Source organism: Ambystoma mexicanum, chromosome 12 (genome assembly GCF_040938575.1).
Source record: "Ambystoma mexicanum isolate Mex_15411 chromosome 12, UKY_AmexF1_1, whole genome shotgun sequence".
Lineage (NCBI taxonomy): Eukaryota > Metazoa > Chordata > Amphibia > Caudata > Ambystomatidae > Ambystoma > Ambystoma mexicanum.
Window position 1 is genome coordinate 1,108,058,809 of NC_090936.1, and position 23,206 is coordinate 1,108,082,014.

General features: G+C 45.8%; 1 protein-coding gene across 2 annotated transcripts in view; it reads right to left on the reverse strand.

Annotated features, from left to right (window-relative positions):
- LOC138514286 (vomeronasal type-2 receptor 26-like) overlaps positions 1-23,206 on the reverse strand; it is a 613,935-nt gene that overhangs the window by 559,717 nt on the left and 31,012 nt on the right. Inside the window, exon 2 of one of the 2 annotated variants that reach the window (XM_069629669.1) lies at positions 4,464-8,797. The exons of the other annotated variant lie outside the window; for it this stretch is intronic. Within the exon in view, the coding sequence (XP_069485770.1) occupies positions 6,678-8,789 (2,112 nt within the window). The 5' untranslated portion in view covers positions 8,790-8,797 and the 3' untranslated portion in view covers positions 4,464-6,677. Of the gene's footprint in view, positions 1-4,463; positions 8,798-23,206 lie in introns of those variants that run through there. 2 annotated transcript variants of the gene reach the window in all.

The following is a 23,206-nucleotide window of genomic DNA, read 5'->3' on the forward strand; positions in this document are numbered from 1 at the left end:
GGTTAGTATAGCATACATATAGAGAACGGTATTAGTGGTTGAGGGTTAGTCAGGTGGTATACCTGGGCTGTCCCTTCAATTTGATACATGAAAATTGTTACATGAAGACCTCTGAGGATTGGTCAATATTAATGGCGTCAGTGATAGGAGCCCCATGTTCTGATTGGTCCGCTCGCGAGCCTCCCAGTCTGGGACTATCGCTGTTCCCAGCTCGCGGTGCACCTGTAATTTGCAACAATGTTTTAATATGGGTAGGTGTAAACAATGTGAGGATTTATTCATATGTTGGGAGGTCGACTACTCCCACTGCTGCAGATGTCCAATGAGTCTTTTAATTGTATCTGCCTGTGTCTTGAAACGTGGGATTCAGGCGTCTCCTTCCTCCGGGGCTTGGCATCTTGTCAGGTTTGGCTTTGTCACGTGAGGTGGGACCGTGTTTGAGGCAAAATTCAACACAATTAATATTGTTTTTCCTACTGTGTGCCTGGTTTATCTTGCAGGTGCGACCTTGGCGTTGGCTTGCAGCGTGCGAGATTGCAACATCGTGCCCTTGGCGGTGTGCTTTCGCCGGGCTCATTCTGCAGGGTCAGCAACCCAGTTCTTGCTCATTCATTCTTCATGGAAGCTTTTGCTTGCGGCCTACTTGGGCCTGGTGCATAGGTGGAACCGCTTGATGCAGAGCGCTTTAGGTTACGGTATCATATTGCTCTATCCTCAGTATCGTGTCTCCGTTATATTCTTCATTATGGTACATGGTTCTTAGCAGAAGCGTGAGCAAGCCTTTTTAGATAAGTTCATGATGCGTCTTGCGTTTCTGCATTTTGAGAGCCTATGTGGAAAATAATAAAGATGCACGTCCATGAGTATGTCTGTCGCCTACGTCATAGCACTGAGTATATTTTTCGTGTGGATTGGTGTGGGAGTGTCCGGTGTGCATGTTTGCACAGGTGTGCTGACCGTTGGCTAGGTCGTCATGGCATCTCTAACGACGTGTAGGTTTAGTCGAGTTGATCCGTGCCGCAGGTGTCGGCATGGACAGGGCGGGCTGCTGGGCAGGTAGATGGGCACATCCGTATGTTCCTGTACCAGGGTATTTGGTCATCTGGTAGATAGGCAAACTCCTCTCGTGGCGGGTGTCTAGGCCGTGATCCTCTAGGCCAAGCACGAGAGGGGAAGGGCGGGAGCCTGTTCTTCCATTCTCCCACTTCAAGTCCATGGCCTACCAAAATGGGAAATCGACCAAAACCTTCCAAAGTGGATAAAAACCTCAGAATATTAATGGACAACGAATTAACACTCAAAATGTAAGTCAATGCAAGAGTGAAGAAGTGCTTCTTCCACCTACACACAATCAAACAGATACTACCTTTTTTCACCTTCCCACATACAATACTTGCCGTCATCTCCCTCCTCATGTCAAGAATAATATACATAAACAGTATCTGTCTCGGAATGCCAGACTACCTTACTAAAGAACGCAGCAGCAAGACTACCCTTTAGACCCATTAAGAGAGAACACATCACACCAGTACTGAGAACCCTATATTGGATACCAGTCAAAAAAAGAATCTTCTTCAAAGCACTCTGCATAACCCAAAGAGCAGTCCACGGCCAAGAGTAGAATTGGTACAGGGAATCATTTCCATCTACAAACCAAACTGAATACTAAGGTTGAGCAACGACATTTGCCTTGAACCAAAACAATACTGAAAGCAGAAATTTGGTGGATCAGCATTCTCCTGCATCCCGGCAAAACTATTGAAATTAACTGCCAAAGGAAATACTAACAACAGAAGACCACCTAAAATCCAGAAAATTGCAACAGTCACAGCTCTTTAACTCAACAAGCAAAACAGGAGACATTGTCAAAGGGGAACAGCCAGCACAACACAAGAGAAAGACCCAAACTATCCAAAACCTAATGAACCGAAACCTGGATAGCCCAACTAAAGAAAGCATGTTAAGACAAACCACCATAAAATAATATGAACACTGCCAGACCAACATAACCATCTAAAAAACAAACCCAGCACACAGTGACTGGTTTTTATGAACTGAAGCTAACAACAGCACATCAAAGCTCTCTAGTACTTTCCCTCTTTATCCCACTATCATTAATGTCTTCCACCCCGCCTTCCTTTTTAGATCCGCCAGAGCGCCTGGAGACCAAGGAAATGGCAGTGGTGTGTGGTATAAATCACATTAATGTAACATAACATACTACACTCCTCCTCACTCTTCTACTCTCATCCCATTACTACACTTCTCCTACCACTACACTCTTACTACAACACTCCTCCTCGCCTACTACACTCCACATCCCACTACTACACTCATTTTCCCACTACTAATCCTACCACTCCACCCACTCCCTACAACACACCATTCTTTCACTCACACACACACTCCTTACACTAAATAATCTATCTTCACCAATGTCCCAGTCATGCTCATTTACACTGCATTCATTACCTGTGCTCTCACAAAACCAACCACTTGCCTTCTTCACATTCCACCTCCAGAATCTGCCGCTCCCTCCTTCTACCTGCTGGTCGCTTGGTCCTCCACCTCACCCGGATAATAGACACTTCCTGTTTCCCGTCTCCTGTTTACATTCCGTTCTCTCTGTCCTGACTGGCCAGCTTTTTCTAGCAAATCCTGTCCTTCTTTCTTCCCCTCCTGGGAGGTGTATGTGCAAAGGGAAGTCTTTAAAAGGGGGCTAAACCCTGCATACTTTCCTCATATGGACTTGTTGTTCCACGAACTTGGTGGCATAAGGGAAGCGTTGTTCTCATTTGTACAACTGCCTGGCATCCTGGTATGTTTAGGCCTCAAGGATGTGTTCCCTTCTTTGAGTCACTGGTGGGCAAGAGGGGCCACGAGTCCTCTGTACTTGTCGGTCTTGTGTTGCTAATCCCCTATGGGGATTCACTCCGCCTCAGCGGCTTTCTTCCACTTGTGGGTGGCTGTGCTGCGTCTTTTCCTCTGCACAGCGATCACGCGCAGACTCTGCAGCTCTTTCTCACTCTTCTGCCAGCGTGCAGAGGCGGTCAGGTTCTTGAGGGGATATGGATTCCTGGGATGGATTCTCATTATCATTGCATGGGGAACACCACAGCTAGTCTCCTTTGTGGGGTCTGCGTTGGCAGTGACTCACATCTGACAGGAGGTTCCTGAAAAATAAAAGATCAACTGGCAAGCATTTTGGTAGAGCGCTATGGCTGTACATAAGGGACTGCACATTATCATGCTGGCAAATTGGGGGTTAACAAGAATTGGGGTATGCTTAAATACAAGAGTTAGAGCTGGCTCTTGCTCTCTCCTTATCTCTTGTACGCTTAGGGGCTCCTCTTCCCTCTTATTAAGGCCTTTTTTGTGATGAAAGATCACTTTACAAAGGTCATGTGTCCTACCATACCAAAGATGCACACTCAGATGGGTCTTGGGTGTCTTGTCATGTTGTGCAAGTTAAAATAAACCTGTGTTAATCAACTGCTATGCTGTTTAGGGGAGTCAAACAAATATAGAGAAGAACCAGGCAGAATGTATTTTTTCAAAAATATACTCTTGACTTTTAACAATGACAATGAATTCACATTTGCGGTGGCCAACTGGTGGTGAGAAGCAGTCAATGGCAAGGAACATCTAGAGCAGGGTTGCCCAACTCTAGGCCTCGAGGGCCAGCAACATGTTGGATTTTCAGGATACACCTCATGAACTTTCAAGAGATAAATTAGCATACAACGATTCTAAATGCATGAACATTGGTTCTCATGAATATTAATGAGGGATCTCCTGAAAACCCATTAGGATTCCCGGCCCTCGAGGCTCGGAGTTGGGCAACCCGGATCTAGAGGGTGTGGTATATCACATAAGGGGGGTAGTATTGTGTAGAGGGTGGTTTTGTTTGGAAAGAGTCTCCACCATTGACTGGTGAGCCTACCCCGATCTATTCCTTGACACGTGGCCTGAACATGCTTCCAACAGCTGACATCACTAGTGTAGTGTCATTGTGCTGGCCAGAGGGAACATGGACACTGCAAGTAGGGTCACTGTGCACGGGGCACAGCCTTTCATACACTATCCCAATGATAATGAAGGAGGCCATGCCCTGTAGGTACAGTGGGTGCCCTAAGCAGTGTAATTAATGTTAAAGTCTGTCTTGTGCTGTCCGCAGACACTGTTTCCAGCCTCTTCTTTGCCACCACACATTTCACTACGTAAACTACTACATCATGGCTTTTGAAGGCAAGCGTCCCCAACCAGCACAATCCTCCCCGCAATGAGAGACAATGAAGGACTCTCCCAGAATGGGAATAAGGCCAAGACAGAGTGCGGGTGAGCGTAAATGGGAGTTTATCAATCAGAATAGGGCATGCAAAGAACTCTGCAAACTCCGAGAGCGCTCTGTCTGACAATAGCAAAGACAGGCGTATATATTTACAAAACACGTCATCAGAACCTACATACTATAAGGGGCACAAGTTCAATGGGATTGGGTGGTGATGACTAGCTATAGGTGCTGCTGCGATGTGGTTGGCCTTGGCTGGAGGACGTCACTGGTCAGCCTCGTGGGTTGGGCTGGGCCTGGCAGGTCAGCTGAGTTCATCCGGGCGGTGCTGTTGTGCCATTGTGGCCAGTGTCAGAGATGAATGTCTTTTCCTGACTTATTTGCCCTAGGCCATGCACACCGCAGTCATTCAGTTATTGCAATATTATCTTTTTTAGTAAATCTTTCAATAGGTTATTCTACAGGTTAATGCAACACAGGAGGAATGCACCTTGAGAGGGGTTTGAGGGTGATTCATCAGTGCATGGTTACCAGTGTCCTGTTGACCGGTACCATAGGTCGAGGGGCTAAGTCTCAGGGCATGGGACAGGCGGTACATGTCTTTCTGTCTTGTTAGAAGTCGTTATGAATGTGCTGCTGTATGTTGCCACAGTATTGGGTGTCCTAATTGTACAGGGGCCATAAGTCTAAGGTGATCCAGTGGGTTGTGGGGTTTAAGAGGGGGCGCCTTTGGATTTGTGTATTCAGGCGGAGGTTTACTGCTGGGCTGTAAATAATGCAGGTGGCGGGCCATGGCCTTGGGTGCTGCAGAGGGGACTACGAATCTTTGAAGCAGCTCCAGCCTAGTTGGGGGAGGTGGAGCAGCGCGGCGCGGGCCTCTGCTCTCTTGTTTGGCAGTCTTCGCAGGGAAGGAGGGGGAATGGCCTTGCGCATATTCATAAAGGTATCTTCCTCGTGTGTTGCCGATTTTGGTGAAAACATCATAAAACATTCGAACACTATACAATACTCATTTGGATCATTTGAAAACATACATTTTTAACTTTGCTAAATGTCTCTCAAATATAGCCAGTCTGAGCACATTATTTGTACACTATGTTTTAACAACTACAACATTTAGTTATATGCATATACATTTGCAGTAGGTGAGGTAGTAGTGAGGTTGGTGAAGCACATAGAAAATGACTCGCCACCGTACGTGACGGTAGTGGCACATAAGGGGCTTAGACATACATGCATGACAGGTGCATTCTCGCGCGTCCTTCACATGAGCCCTCTGTATGGTTACATTCGTCTTCCCTTGCACTCTAGCAGCATTAGTTCGGTTATGGCGCGGGACCGTGGGGTGTACGCTTTTCAATGATACACATAATGAATAGTCCCCCGGAACGCTTTTTATTATTTGCACACAACTGCAGTGGTGCGGGTTGTTCATTGCTAATGTCATGTGAACATGCATTCTATCATGTTTATACATTTTACAGGTTTCCTTAATAGAAGAAGTTTTGTGGAGAGAATGCACGCTTTGCAAGTAGTCTTGGCATTAATATTTGGGAACTTTTGCTTTTATCTGAGGATCATTTTACAGTTCTCTTTTTCACCCAGGCCTCGCTGGCCGGGTCATGCTGGGAGCAGTGATACATGTGGAAGGTGAAATGTTACAGTGTTGGTATCTTACACTAGCTCATGTCCGTCTTGTTCGTGGGAACGGGCTCACAGCGGATCTGGCAGGGAGTTGTGGTCACAGGGATAATTGAAACTCTCCGAGGGTGGGGGCCGCGCTACAGTGCGCTGAACTCACACCATCTTTATTAGACAAAATGGTTTCTGAGGCCTGGCTAAATTCAATACATGTCGGCAATGTCTTCAGCAGGTGAGCCCTCCACCACCTGGGCCCTGGTGGTATGAGGGGACGCCCGATGAGCCATGGCCCTCACCTGGGGAAGGGATGTAGGCGAGGGGGGTCTTTTGGACCAATCCTCCCCTACATTTCCCCCCTTTCGTTACTTAAGTAACGAATTATTTAAATCTTCCAATCTCCTACACTCCTCTTCCTCAATGATTGCGTCATCCCATGCTGGTGTGCCTTTTATGGGCATCCACGTTCTGCACACCCCCCTTAAGCTCTCACCCCTCCTGGCATATTCATCTGGGGTACAGGTCAGGTATATACATCCGCTCTCTCCTTCCAAGTCTACCCACACCTCCTGGTACCATTCTAGTATACGGGGCTCTCTGATGGTTGTATGCCACAATTTGTCTACGATATCCTTGTCATGATACCTGGGCACTAGTTGATACCTGGGTGTGTCATCAGTTCCTGTTTGTACCTGCACTTCCTGCATAGTTTGTATTGTACCACGGGTGTTGCCCATTGTCACCATCATCATTGCACCATTAGGTACTGCGTTAGCACACATCGAAGACCCATCTGGCAGAGGCAAAAAATAAAGAGGAGGAACACCACAGCTGGCATCAAAAATTTCACAGTCATTCCCAGCCATGAGGGAACCCAGGAGAAGATATTGTCGAACCACATGCTTTCTTCTGCTCCACCTTCCATTTTCATCCTTTCTCCTAGGTTGTGTACTGCTTCGATCACATGGGACAGGGAGCCGTTGTCTGCGTCTTCAGAAGGTACGAAAGTGCAGCAGGCACTTCCGATTTTTCGGCAAACACCTCCATCCATGGCTGTCAACAGGTCCAAGACATACCTGTTTTGCATGGTCATCAGCCGTAAAGCTCTTAGTTCCACTTTTATTACGTTGAACCCTTCTTCAGTGTCATTTGCCAGCTGGATCAGCTCCCAACGTGTTATCTGGAGCCATTTTGCGTTTGCTCTGGCCTGGATACTTGGGATGAGTGAGGCAAAGAATGTTTCTGCCGAGCTGAATAATCGATATCTATCTGGGATCTGTGCCAGCAACTCTGTCGATGCCTTTGATATGTAGTTTGATGCTCGTCTGTTTCGGGACAGCACCTCTTCCTTGTTCCCGGAAGACAGGACATAGATTTGTGACTCTGCAGTCGGCTGGGTCGCACTCTGTTGGGTGTTTTCTCGTGTCCTTTTGCTCCCATCAACGTGGCTTTCTGGGATTACCATTAGGGCTGAGTGCAGAGTGGCCATTGAGCAGCTGCCACTCCAGGATTGGCGGAGGTGCAGGTATGCCTGGTTGCCGCATACCCAATACGTGTCCATCAGGGCCGCTGTCCCTTTTCTCAGATCTGGGATGGTAAGGGTCTTGTTACAGTTCTTGTTTGTCCCCATGGAGGTTTTCCCCTCTCCTTTAAAACATAGTTCATAGTCTATTTCATTCTGCAGCTTGAAGGGTTTGTCAATGGCTGTTACCCAAGTTAGTTTTGAAATGTGTTCCTTCCATACTGGTGTGCACGTTTCTTCTATCCATTGCAATTTCTCTGGTGGCACACCCCTCAGTGCTTCAGCTTTACACATTACTTCTTCATCCTTCCACTTGTTGTCCGAAAAAAGTGTCCCTTGTATCACAAATAATGGTTCTTCCAGACATACCACTCCTACCGTCTTTGGGTAGCAAGTTTTCTCGTTCTGCAGCATTCTAAAAGTAACTTCATGTGCCTGGAAGGTGTTCTTAATCCTGCACAACGTGAGATGAAGGAGACATTGGGCATCTACAATAGGCAACTCTTTGGGTAACAATATCTTGGGTGTGCCTGAAGCATGGGGAATGAGGGAGCAGACATAGCAGCTCTCATTTGTTGTTTGTTTAGCTGTTGCACTCATATCCGCATACCATTTATTCGTCTGGTGGGGATGTCGTGGGTCTTCCATTTTATCTAGTCCTAACCCATAGTACTCATCATACTTCCTCCTCCCCGCTTCCCTTTTTCGTCTGTTATTTTTGTTCCTCATGTACTTCCCAGCCTCATGGGCGATGGACAAAATGGGCCCCCCTTTCTCCTTCCCGCCCCCCTTTGCCCAATAATGATATAATATTTCGTGTGTTGCTCTCATCCTTTCCTTTTCTTCCTTTACGTTGTCTGTCAGTGTGTTTTTTGCTATGGGGGCAGGCTGGCTGGTGGGGGTGTTATACAACCAGGATATGGCGGATGGGTTTCGGTCATTTAAACTGCAAGCATTGTAATTAGATATTTTTGGCGGAGACACTGTGTTATTTTGCATTTCACCCTGTAGCCCTTCATTTTTTGAGATGACAGCATTGGATGATGTGGTATAATAACCCCATACAAGTTTAGTTCCGTCCCATACCAAAACATCACCTTCCTTAGTATTTACACTTGTGGTTGCATTGATCACAGTAGTGCTGTTAATCCCTCCCCCCGCGTTCATCTCGATAGAGATGAACGCTATGAACCAATATGTAACCAAGCCAAACATTATTGTAAAAAACAATGTAATGCACACAGATAATCCACACTCATACGAATATCTGCATCTCTCAGTTAACAACTCTCTAAATCTAATAAATCTATCCGTTGCAGGCTGCCTGTTAGATGCCATGGTAGCTCCTGTTTGAGATATAAAAGTGCATTAAGTGCATGAATGTAAACATTTTGTTGGCACTACCAGTGCCAGTATATATTGAAAGGGAATGGAAGCTGGTAGGGTTGTAGGGATGGGGATGCACAGACAAGGGAGTAAACACTTCATAATTTGCTCACATCATTAATTACATATAAGTTCACAAGAGAAATAATGTTTTTTTTTTTTTTGTAATATCTTTAAAATGCAAGTATACTTGTCAGCCACTTTTTCATTCAGGTGCATTACTGTCACACACACAAGTTCATATTCAGACATTCTGCTAATTTGCATTGTTTGCTGTTGTCTGTGCCTCCTCATCCACCTCTTCCTGCACATTATTATATGCCCTTCGTACATCTGTCAAATGTACCCAATACTTCAGGCCCTTTACTTTTACTGCCGTGGGCGTGCAAAACACTACCTCGTATGGGCCATGGAACCGTGGTGCATTCCACCGATGCACAAAACTCCTGACATAAATGAATTCACCCAGCATCAGCTGTAGCTGTGGTTCAGGCTCCGTAACAGACCCTGTTGTGTTTCCCTCCTCTCTCGTTAAAGGTGGAGAGAGCTGCTTTGATATTGCGCGCGCTGCCCTTGTTAATTTCTTCAAATAGTCTGTGAACTCATCTCCCAATATCGCAGCGCTTCTGTGTGCATCTGAGTGTTCGCGCAGTGGGGAGTGTGCTGTGTGCATTCGTCTCCCAGTCACGATCTCGTGCGGGGACAAATGGTGGTCCTTGCTTGGCTGATTTCTCAGCTCAAACAGCGCAAGGGGCAAACAGTAAATCCAGTTCTTTTTTAATGAAAAGCATAGTTTCGATAACCTTCCTTTTAACAGTCCGTTCATCTTTTCCACTACGCCATTACTTTGAGGATGATAAATCGAGCACAATTTATGCCTTATTCCTTGAAGAACTCGTTTACAAAGTGAGTGCCGTTGTCCGAGCGAATCACGTCACAAATTCCCCAGCGCGGAAACACTTCCCTCACTAGGAATTTTGCAGCGCTTTTAGCATCAGGTCGTGCACATGGGCCTGCTTCTACCCACCTTGAAAATGGGCATACAACCACAATCATGTAACGTGCCCCATTACACCTTTCTCCCATGTCCGCGTAGTCGATGTGTAGCTCTCTGAATGGCCCAATTGGTTTTGGAATTGTTCCCCGGAGCGTACGTAATGTCATTCCTGAATTGTATATCTGACATGTTGTGCATTCCAGCGTTAATCGAGATAGGTGCTCCTGGAGACAGGGCACGAACCACTCCTCTTGTATCTTTGCTGCAATGTGTTGTTTCGTATTGTGTGCTGGGAAGTGTAGTTGTTGGAACGCAATTTCCAATAACTTTACTGGCATTACCACTTTTCCTGGGTTATTTTGTCGCCACAGTAAGTCTGTCGCCGATTTGCTGCACCCTTGTTTCGCCCACATCAATTTTTCATCTGCACTTGCTCCTTCCTGTAATTCTAGTATTTGTGATATAGGCATCATATTGTACCCTTCTGGGAGCTCTTCGTTTATCTTGTGCTGCAGCATGTACTCACCTGCTTCATATTTCTGAAAGTAGGAAGCTTCCTTGGCGGCGGCGTCCGCTGCCGCGTTTCCCAAAGACACAACATCTGTGTTGGATGTATGTACTTGGCACTTCACTATTGCTACGGCTGTGGGATCTTGTAGGGCCTCAATCAACTCCTTCAGCAATTCTGCATGCTGCACTGGAGTACCATCTGCTCGTCGAAACCCCCTCCGCCCCCATCTTGCTAGACCCCCATGTACTCGTCATGTAAGCCGAGTCTGTGTATATTGTCACTGCACAACCTTTAGCTGCATGTAGTGCTTCTATGAGGGCAATCAGTTCTGCTGCTTGTGCGGAGTAATATGATGGAAGGCGGTACTGCACTAGTGTCTCATACTCACCGTCTTCTAACCTCACCACTGCCATACCCACATGTTTCTCTCCCGTGTCCACGTCAATTGATGCTGACCCGTCTACGAAGTACACTTCCCCCTCGCTCAGAGCATTCTCACACACCACCGTGTCCTCCCCACTTTCTCCTGTGTAAGTTGCACAATCGTGCTCCTGCATGTCCTCTAGTGTGCATGCTTCTGTAATGAATGTCGCTGTATTCACTGTCTTGCATCGCACCACATGGATGTTGGCGCTGGACAATATTATTTCATAGGCGGTTGCCCGCTGTGTTGTCAGTGTGCTTTTTGATCTCTCAAGTATCGCAAATAATGAATGTTCCACAAACAATGTCACAGGGCATCCCATTACTATTGTGGCACTTTTCTCTATTGCAAACGCGGCTGCAGCGAGCGATTGCTCGCATGCGAAATGTCCTTGCATCACAGCGTCTAAAGTGCCACTATAGTAAGCCAAAGGTTTGTGTCCTAGGGATGTCTTCTGTGTCAGTACAGCTGTCATGAGTGTTCCCTTGCAGTGTGAGAACAGGTAAAACTCGCGTCCATAATCAGGATTTGCGAGCACTGGAGCGCTTGAAATTAACTCTTTTAATGATTTAAAGGAGGCGCTCATTTCTTCTGACCATTCTATTTTTTTGTTCTCCTGTTGTGCCTCCTTGAGCGCTTGTAGTAAGGGTCTGGTGTATGCTGCATAATCTAATATCCATGCTCGGCAATAGTTGCACATTCCCAGGAATTTCTGCATGTCTTTCACTGTTGTGGGTTCTCCTACTGATCTTATTGCTTCCACCCTGTCAGGGATTATTATTTTTCCATCTTTTGATATTAGCTGTCCCAGGTATAGAACTTCTGTCAGACAGTACTGTAGCTTTCCCTTGTCTACTTTGTACCCCTTATTGGCCAATAGGGTCAGGAGTGTTATTCAATCCTTTCTGCATGTTTCTTCGTCCTGTGCACAGACGAGTAAATAGTCTACGTACTGAATGATTGTACTCTAAATTGATAGCTTTCCTAAGTCTTCATGTAGTATGCGGTTGAATATGCTCGGGCTCTCACAGTATCCCTGCGGTAATCTACAATGTTCATATCTCTTTCCCCCTAGTGTAAATGCTGTCAGGTACCTGCTCTCTTCAGCTAGGGGGATGGAGAAAAATGCGTTTTTCAAGTCGACCACCGTGAAATGTGATGCCGTTTTTGGGATGCTGCATAATATTGATGCAGGGTTCGGGACCAAAGGGAACTCTTTCTGAATTACATCATTTAGGGGACGTAAATCCTGTATCATCCTCCAAGACCCTCCCTTCGCTTTTTTGATTGGGTAAATACATGTGTTACATGGGGAGTTTGAAGGCACTATTATCCCTTGTGCTAGTAGTGCATTTATTGTCTCTTTTATCCCTTCTTCAGCTTCACGGGACAATGGATACTGTTTCACTCGGGGTAGAATTGCTCCTTGTTTTAGTTTTATTATCACAGGTTGTACTCCATGCAACAACCCTACATCATGGGGGCCAGTCGTCCACAAATTATTTGGTACGAGCCTCATGTCATCATCGAAGAATGACGGTGGTGCTCCCACCACTGCCATCAGCTGAACAGGGATTTCCCTAGCTTGAATCAAAATGTCACAGGGCATTGCTATTTCCATTACTATTTCACCATCCCCCTCTGAATCTGAGAAGAGATCCTCATCAGTTAAGTCTCTTAGGGCAATATTGGCATTCGTACACAGTACTGTACGCCATTCACATCCTTCTATATCTAATCCAATCACAGAAATCCTTTTCGCAGATACCTGTACAGCGTGCAAGTCTAATGATACCACTGATCCTGGTGCTGTGTCAGGGCACACTATTGGGCGGAAGAGGAACTCCGCAGGAATCCTCCAATCCATTCTTCTTAGCTCAGGAATTATGAGGGCCAGTGTCTTTAGTCCTTCAATAAACATTTCCTCGTTTACTGGCAAACCTCGTATTTCTTGTGTGGTTGTGTGAGCCTGTACTACCAACATTACACATAATGGGCATATTCCGGGTGTTGAACACACTATACCTCTCTCAGTGAAGGATATCGTCATGTTAAGTTTGCTAAGAAGATCCCTCCCTAGTAAATTTATTATGAGTGTTCATAATACAGTAAGGGTGTCTTTACAGTTTTGCCCCCCACTGTTACATCCAATGCTTCTGTGTAAGGAACTTCAATTACAGCCCCAGAGAACCCCTGCGTCTCTAACTTCCTGTTAGATAACGGGAACCGGCCCTCCCTAATACATGATTTCTCCGCTCCCGAATCCACCATGAATATGAACTGCTTGTCTTCTATCTGTGCCCCTACCAATGGTTCCTCTGCTGCATCGTAGGTGGTAGATAGAACTGGACATGCAAGTGTTCTCTGTGGGCTGTCCTATGCGGGGTGTCTCATTGCCCCCCCTTGGTTGAACACGCTCCCTGAAACTACTGACACGCCACTATAGGGGGCTGGTGCGGGGGCTCCGTTTGCTGTTGTCGCAAAAGGGTTGCCTGGCGTGTATTGCATAGTGCCATTGTTTTGTGGGTGGTTCTGTGTTCTGTACTGATGCCCCTGTTGTTGCTCATTGTACCCCTGGCCTTGGTTTCTTTGTTGTTGTCCCATTGGGAGACCATATGGGCTCCCCGGATGGGGGTGGCCATAATGTTCTGCCTCTTGAAATCCGTTGTTGGGTCTGCTTCTGCACTCCCTAGAGTAATGTCCCCATCTCCCGCAGTTCCAACAACTCCCTTGCGCTCCTCTGGGACCCTGCCATCCATTTCCTCCCATTCCCCCGTACCCCGGTCCACCTCCTCTTTGGCCCCTGTACCCACCTCGTCCCCCTCGAGGCGCCCACTCTTGCCACTGCGGACCTCTGCCTTGCTCCTGCTCGTTCCACTGCCGCTGTCCTGCTCCCGCCCAATTAGTTGCCATCCTTCCTTGTATTGCTACCAGCCCCTCCTCCTCCTCATCTCCCTCCCTGCTGTGTGGGAGCGCAGCTACTGCTGCTGCGACCTTCACCAACTTTGTCTGCACTAGTTTTGCTTCGTCTGCCAATCTTTTCTGTGCCAACTCCTTTTCCCTTTCTTTTATTCGCTTACAATGGTGCACTATTATGCTCTGAATCTCTGGCCATCCTTTCGCTTCAATACCTGCTATCTTGTCAAGCGCCTTTTGCACCTCTTTTGGCAACCCCCCCTTATAATGAAGTAAAATAAAGATGTCGATTGATACCAGGGCGTACCCGTTTCTGCTCTCCACATCTCTTGGACCTGAAAAATGTAATCAATAGCATCTTCCCCGTCATTCATTGTGCACTGCATTACTGACTGTAAGTCTGGGGTGTCTGGAAACGTTTCCTGCAAAGCATCCCACACCCTTGCACGCACTGTGTTAAAGGAGGCCCCATCATGGCGGTCGCAGTCTAATGTTACTCCCGGGAAACCAGCCTTGACCCATACTCTATCAGCCTGATCCCCCACTGCTGATACAAGCAAGCTCTTCACATCTCCTATTGCTAGGGGTACCCCGGCAGTGTGTTTCTCAAAGGCGTATATCCACTTGCTTGCCCCTCCCGATAACGGGGGCAATAACTTTAGTAAATTGGCCTTATCCATTTGAGCCCACGGTATGTAATTCGGCCTCCCTCCTCCCCTATGTATTAGCGGGAGCTGCAACTTTCCTTTCATTGTGGTATCTGTACCCGTCTTCACTCCTGATGTTCCCAATGATGCCATTTTCCCCACCCTGTTTCTTAATCGCCCCGTCCACTCATCATCCAGTGTTCTCATTGAACATGCACCATCCAACCCTTCGCTTCCCCCTCCCATTGCCATGCTCAACCTGTCGCTTTCCTCCAAATTGTCCCTTATATCACATAGTAGCTCCTCCCTGTCCCCTATAGGCCTTTCTTCATTGTCAGTACATCCCTCTCTTGTCCCTAGTTCAATTATTCGTGTTGGCTCTTCTTGGATTCTGAACAGTGTCTCGCCTTTTTTCCACCCTTCTTCAAGTGGTCTACCCTCGCTCTGTGCTCTAGACGCGTGCGCTGATCTCGCTGCGTTAAGTGCTGTTCACTCACATATGCTTTTTATCCTCGAGAGCTCATCCTTGGCTATTGAGAGTCTTGACTCTAAATCGTCTGTTAGCTTTTCTATGTCCACCCTTGGCGTGCTCACCTGGGCTCGCTCCCTAGTACTCTCGTATGGCGGGGGTGCCGTTGGCCTTTGGGTTGTAGTAGTTGTCGGGGGAGGCACATAAGTGGGGTCACTGTACCCCTCTGCGGGCACAGGCTTGTTTAGTATCGGGTATAAGCTTATTACCTCTATTGGTGGCTCTGCATCTGGCAATTCTTTAGCATCTTTCTGTATCATTGGTGGATTGTCAGTGATAGATGGTAGGTCAGGATTTAATTCTGGTGCCTTAGGCGGCGGTATCTCTTCAAACAACCTCCAGAGATCTAATATTTCTCTCCTATTATGCAACTGCTTCCCCTTGTATTTCAAACAAATGCATGTGGCTACCATATCTAGGACACTTTTGTCAAATAACCCCCCTTCGGGCCATATCTGGGGAAACCCCTCTCCCTTCAACTCTGTGATCCATTGGTCATGATATTTCTTAATTCGCTCCGCGTACCCCAGTAGGTTCTTACAAATATGTGATAAGGGTGTTTCTGCCCCCATACTTTGTGCCCTCCTGGTACTTGTGTGTCCCTATGTATCTCAATATTACAATCTAAACGTATCACCATGTGAGTCCTCGTATTCTATGTCTTATTCAATAGTGGGGGCCTTTGTGTTCCTCCCCCTGCCTTCACACCATAAGAATGGCTGTACACAGTCTCTATTCTATTCTCTTTGGGGGGCACGTACAAGAGCAAACCATCAGTAATCTCGACAATGTTAACCCAGAAATCAAAAAGGTACACACTCACTTTACCTTATTCCACTTGTCTTTATAAAGCTTTGCCTGGCCACACTTTCCATGACCACTCAATGGCTATACATTTATGACCATTTTTTTTCACACCCATCGCACCAAATTATCTCCTGACGCATACGATGTGCACACACCTCTCTGTAACACTCTATTCACAGTATATATATATATATACATATATATATAGGTTTGAACTTCACTCTTACAGTAGAACTCTCTGTCTCTTACTTTATCTCTATGGTTTTGTATTAATCTCACTTTTATTTTTCCCCCAACCCTAAAGAAAAGAATAGAAAGAATAGCATATTCTCCGTGTCCCCCTTTGCCAGACACTTTTATCTTATTATCCACTTCTTCATATATTCCCAGTACTAGTCAACATAGCACTATGCGGCGCCGCCTTCCACCCCCTCTCGGAGCTAGGTTCCCGTCACTTTTATCTCTTATTCACTTCTTAACCCTAATGACCATATGCAAAGAAAAAGTAAAGAAAGTTTAAGATGGTCCTTAGTAGACCTACGTGCCCCCTTTTTTACCCCGCCTCGTTTCCTGTCCTAAATTCCCTCTTCTCCTCCCTTTATGATCGCTCGCACTCAATACTCACGTGCCCATCTTGAACCTATAGTCTCCGAAACTGGGTCCGTCCAGGCAGTGCTGCCGTCCGCTCAACAGTCAGCCCCGGCTCCGGTGAGCGGTACTCAAAAGGGATTTTTCAACCGGGATCCCATACCCTTTCTCTGTTGAGTGCGCACTTCTGAGCGTACCGGTCACCGTTGGCGGGCAGCCTCCCGGAGCCGGCGCACCGTGCGTATCCCTTGTCGACCGGAGATTTTCGTGCCAAAAGGGGACGGTAGTGATAGGTTGGGAAAAAATAATAATAATCACGCTTTTCGGGGTCACCACTGAAGGCAAGCGTCCCCAACCAGCACGATTCTCCCCGCAATGAGAGACAATGAAGGACTCTCCCAGAATGGGAATAAGGCCAAGACAGAGTGCGGGTGAGCGTAAACGGGAGTTTATCAATCAGAATAGGGCATGCAAAGAACTCTGCAAACTCCAAGAGCGCTCTGTCTGACAATAGCAAAGACAGGCGTATATATTTACAAAACACGTCATCAGAACCTACATACTATAAGGGGCACAAGTTCAATGGGATTGGGTGGCGATGACTAGCTATAGGTGCTGCTACGATGTGGTTGGCCTTGGCTGGAGGACGTCACTGGTCAGCTTCGTGGGTTGGGCTGGGCCTGGCAGGTCAGCTGAGTTCATCCGGGCGGTGTTGTTGTGCCATTGTGGCCAGTGTCAGAGATGAATGTCTTTTCCTGACTTATTTGCCCTAGGCCATGCACACCGCAGTCATTCAGTTATTGTAATATTATCTTTTTTAGTAAATCTTTCAATAGGTTATTCTACAGGTTAATGCAACACAGGAGGAATGCACCTCGAGAGGGGTTTGAGGGTGATTCATCAGTGCATGGTTACCAGTGTCCTGTTGACCGGTACCATATGTCGAGGGGCTAAGTCTCAGGGCATGGGACAGGCGGTACATGTCTTTCTGTCTTGTTAGAAGTCGTTATGAATGTGCTGCTGTATGTTGCCACAGTATTGGGTGTCCTAATTGTACAGGGGCCATAAGTCTAAGGTGATCCAGTGGCTTGTGGGGTTTAAGAGGGGGCGCCTTTGGATTTGTGTATTCAGGCGGAGGTTTATTGCTGGGCTGTAAATAATGCAGGTGGCGGGCCATTGCCTTGGGTGCTGCAGAGGGGACTACAAATCTTTGAAGCGGCTCCAGCCTAGTTGGGGGAGGTGGAGCAGCGCGGCGCAGGCCTCTGGTCTCTTGTTTGGCAGTCTTCGCAGGGAGGGAGGGGGAATGGCCTTGCGCATATTCATAAAGGTATCTTCCTCGTGTGTTGCCGATTTTGGTGAAAACATCATAAAACATTCGAACACTATACAATACTCATTTGGATCATTTGAAAACATACATTTTTAACTTTGCTAAATGTCTCTCAAATATAGCCAGTCTGAGCACATTATTTGTACACTATGTTTTAACAACTACAACATTTAGTTATATGCATATACATTTGCAGTAAGTGAGGTAGTAGTGAGTTTGGTGGAGCACATAGAAAATGACTCGCCACTGTATGTGACGGTAGTGGCACATAAGGGGCTTAGACATACACGCATGACAGGTGCATTCTCGCGCGTCCTTCACATGAGCCCTCTGTATGGTTACATTCGTCTTCCCTTGCACTCTAGCAGCATTAGTTTGGTTATGGCGCGGGACCGTGGAGTGTACGCTTTTCAATGATACACATAATGAATAGTCCCCCGGAAAGCTTTTTATTATTTGCACACAACTGCAGTGGTGTGGGTTGTTCATTGCTAATGTCATGTGAACATGCATTCTATCATGTTTATACATTTTACAGGTTTCCTTAATAGAAGAAGTTTTGTGGAGAGAATGCACGCTTTGCAAGTAGTCTTGGCATTAATATTTGGGAACTTTTGCTTTTATCCGAGGATCATTTTACAGTTCTCTTTTTCACCCAGGCCTCGCTGGCCGGGTCATGCTGGGAGCAGTGATACACTGCGGAAGGTGAAATGTTACAGTGTTGGTATCTTACACTAGCTCATGTCCGTCTTGTTCGTGGGAACGGGCTCACAGCGTATCTGCCAGGGAGTGGCGGCCACAGGGATAATTGAAACTCTCCGAGGGTGGGGGCCGCGCTACAGTGCGCTGAACTCACACCATCTTCATTAGACAAAATGGTTTCTGAGGCCTGGCTAAATTCAATACGTGTGGGCAATGTCTTCAGCAGGTGAGCCCTCCACCACCTGTGCCTTGGTGGTATGAGGGGACGCCCAATGAGCCATGGCCCTCACCTGGGGAAGGGATGTAGGCGAGGGGGGTCTTTTGGACCAATCCTCCCCTACACATTCTACAGATTTTGTGAAACACCCAAAAGGCGGCAGCTCCAGCCATCAACATGCCCTTTCTACTGCGCTTCTTAGTGAAGCATTTTTCAATTTCAATAACTAAAGACAAATTACAAATGTGGGCAAAGAGCCTTTGGGATTACTGCAGACCACGCCCTCGGCGTTGTACCTAGAGGCTGAGGGCACAGCCAGGTGTGTACAAGATTTCATCTTAGGCCATGTCCTGTGAGCAGTGTCCACCATGACCTGTTGACACAGTTAATGCTTTCAGAGCACTGTAAACTATCCAAAGGGCATGGCTGCGTGCAATGGCATCTGGTTGCTGTGAGTACAAGTATTGAGCATTTAATTTATTTATTTAAGTATTTATTGCACATTTGTAAGGCGCTTATACATCAAGTGAAGTGTGTTTCAAAGCGCCCAGTGGAATGCATGGAGTAAGGTTACAGGACCTGCATGTTGCATTACCCCCTTTGGATATAAATGCATCCATGTCATTTATGAAATGAATGATGGTGCGTTATGTCAAGGCATCCATGATGTCATGCACTGTGTAATTTCTGATGTCATTTGTGGCATCATGAACAGTGCATGGTGGCTGCAAGCTAGGACTGCTTTGGTAACCCCCACTGGCAAGTGTGACAGGCTTTGCATCACAGGAATGAGGCACCGTACACTAGAAATGCATTCAATGGAAAATGTTGCTCTCAGAATGTATGACCAGTGGCATATATGTTCTATATATAAGAGACAGAGGTGAGCATACAGGATTCATACATAACATTGACCGAAGATATCCGATCCCATAAAATGCCCCTGAACAACGACTTACCAGTTCCAGTTTATCCTCCTGCAAACCTTGTTTCACTCCAGAACTCTCACTGCTGCTCCATGGGGGATCCCTTAGAGTGCGACCTTAGGAGGTTACAATAGTTGGGGAATGACAGAGAATCGTGGGCAAAGGACTGGCAGACGTTGAGGATGAAATAACAACTGTGTGGGGGGAGAGGGGTTGGTTCTTTTCTTGAATCTTATTGTAGCTTGCAGTATGAGATACTTATCAAGTAAAAGACATGCTGAACACAACACCAGTCTGCGGATCAATAGTAAAAGCACTGCTTGACGTTTTCTTAAATCCCGGATCCACGCGGGCCGGGCGCTCGTGCAGGATTGGTGAGAAAAAGACGGAATGCAATTGAAATCCAAAGGAAATAAACCTATATGGGTAATTTGTTCTTATTGCCTATTAGCTGATTTCTTTATTGGCCAATTAAACTCTGTGTATGACCATTAAACAGACAAATTGGCAGTATATGCCATAACACTTTGTGAAAAATGCCTGGTGGCAGGTTTACTGCAAAGCGAGCGAGAGTGACTGGGAGCGAGACCGAAAGCGAGGACGCGAGAATGAGAGGGAGAGGGAAGGAAAGAAATAGGGTGAGGGAGGAAGATGGACAACGAGTAAGGGAGAGAGTGAAAAGGCGAAAGTGGGAGGTCGAGACGGAGAGAGCTTCTCATTCTGCTGTGCACGCGACTGTGGAATGTGTATTGCCATTTGCGATAGGCACAAAACGCACATGCACAGTTCCCCAGTGGGTGGGAGAAAGAGAAAAAAAAATAGGACTGAATTTGAATCAGTGCTGTATAACTGTGATTTGGTAGGGTACACAATGGCGGGTCCATTGTTCTTTAATTTAGGTTATTCCAGATGACCTCCTATATCCTTGTGTGTATATGTAGGTATATAGATTCATAAAGCGCAGCCAAGGCCCAAAGGCATCTTTCAAACCGTGTCCTTTCATTTGTTCCCTGTGTCATATTGTTAAGGTTTTTTTTCTTTACATTTTTTATTTGCATTTAATTGATTACAATTGTTTAGCAAAGAAAACAATAAAAGACTGAATAGAACTGTGTATCTGATCCCGTTCCATTCTGGATTTTTCAATAACCTTTCAAAATTAACCTTAAAACATATTAGCTAAATGTGTGACCAATGCAATCCCATATCATTTAAAGTATTTGATTACCATTCAATTCATTTCAATTCAATGGATGAGGATACTTCAGGCACTGTAGGCGTGTGTTCCTTTGGGACAAAAAATCCAGGGAGTCTGATATTACCTGACATCCCTGAAGCAGACTATTTCCAGGGATCTCCAGAAACCAGCCTAGCATGTGGTTCTGGTTGCAACTCAAGAACCACCTATCAGCAACCATATTCTCCACCCAATGCCATCTCCCTTTTGCCTTTAAGGAAGGACCTGAAAACCTTCCTTTTCCAGCAACGGGGGTAGTCGGTTCCTGTGACCTATCAACATTATCAGAGGCCGAGTATTGTCTATCCTGCGCCTATGAGTGCTCGATATAAATACATCCCAAAAACAATCAACCCGTTTGCAGCAAACAGTCTTTCAAGCACGCAGCCCACACACGCTGTATCCATCGTGTAGACTGAGTAATATGTTGCAGTAAAGGATGCAGCAATAGTTCAGTAATTTACCACTGTATTGCTTGTTTCGTGTGCCAGATGCTGCAATTACATTATCGAAGCTCTGAGCGCTGAAAAATGCCAAAAAATAAAGAAAAAGAGAGTATGAGAAAACCTCTATCCATAAGCTCTACTCATCACATCTATGTGGCTGTGACACGCAAGGGACCTTCCTTTCCCATTCCTCGGTGGAGTGAATCGGGAGGCGGCATGGTTGCTAATGACATTAGCCTATTGTGGAGACCGACAACATTCAATTCTGTAGCCTAAAATGAGGCCTCAAACTCCCATATGCTGTCTCTGTGAAAGGTGAGTCTGAAAGGTGAGGACCTGTAGGACACCAGCAGCTGTTAGAGAACTAGGAGGCAGTTGAGATCTCCTTCAGACTGGCCCTACAGCCATTTGCAAACCAATAAATGGGGGATTTGCCTAAGATTTGTAAAGGCCCATCATGTCAGGGTGGATGGATGACTACATATTTAAGTACCCAAGAAACAGAAAGAACGCTGCTTAGGTATAGTGGAACCCTTGATACATTCTCTTACAGAGTACGGGGATGGCGAAATGGCCCTGCTCCTGTGGATGTATAAGGCTCAGGGCAAGGCAAACCGAACGTTGGGGTTATTCTAATTTCACCAAGCGTGGCACTATTGAGAATGGGTTTTTACGAAAAGAAGCTGGGGATCCCCACAGGGTCTTCCACTATCCTTATCCACAAAGAGACAGGCCTAGCCCCCCTGGGGGACAATGTGGCCTTCATGCCAATTTCATAGTGGCTAAGATTATGGAGCCAACCAGAGTTGTTTAAGTTCAGAGATGCCACTATGCTTGTCTTGGACCAACCAGGAGGGTCGCCCTCATGGTGGTTTCCTAATGTTAAAAAAACCTTTATGAGATAGGTCATAGGACTTTTGAAGAACTCCCAGTCATACAAGTGAACAATAAATAAATAAGGCTAAAGAACTCGTCAAATATGACTATTGGCAGAAACAAGAGCAGGAGGTATTAAGGACTGTTGTTACTTTACTAGCTTTGGCAACATACTGGGAGAATAAGGCCAGCAGAGGTTATGAAACATACTTGGGTGCCATGAAACCGAGATTGCTGTGTTCGCTGTGTGTTAAAATGAGCTTCAGTATATTGTCTGTGGCAGCAACACAGAGCAAATGGAATAATGCTGAAACAAAGAAATGCCAGCACTGACGAGAATTGAAACGATCCATCAATGTTTGTTAGCATGCCCTTTATAATTACAATAAAGAAGAATGTACTAGAAGTCGAGATTTATTGAACATGGCACTGGGGCGCTCAGTGAAGCAATGCCCCTTTTTAAAATGGCGGATGACCCCATAAATGTGTTTGCAGTAGCAAAATATATCCATCTTGGATCTTGGCTGAAAAGGACAGCACTTGTGAAGCTTTTTCCAAGAGTGCTTCATTGATATGAATTTGCAATTCCCTGCTATACTCTCATATTTATTGTGTTAGATGTGTGTTGCTTTTTTCTATTGTTTAAATAAACCTTTTAACAATTTACACAAAACAATACATACAACAAATAGGAATCATTTTTACAATCAACATTAATTTCCCCTTAAAATACATAATATGAAATAACTATAATATCTTAGTCAAAAATCTAAAATCACAGTACTACCTTAAAATATAAAATTCTACTGTCAATTATAAACACATATAATCACAATTCGGTACACTATTGGCCAATCAAGCAGATAAAACCACATTCGATCAATTTCATTTTATCAATGTAAACAATTCCTACTATCTTGCTAAATTCATTTGTGTTAATGGGGATGTGCGTTACTACACTGTCAATTCTGCAAAGTAAAAATGGCATGAGAAGCAGGAAGAATAATGCACTTGCACTTTATAAGAGGGAGAGCTGGATCTTAAGGCCTGATATTATTTGTGATTATTATAATGATTGAAATAAGTAGTTATTTAGTTGCATGCTTTTAAAATGCTGTACCTGACCTTTATGGCTTTTTGCAGAAATAACATTTTCGACACTATGCATGAAACAGATCAGTAACTAGAGGAAGGGCATCAATGTGGGTAACTGTTA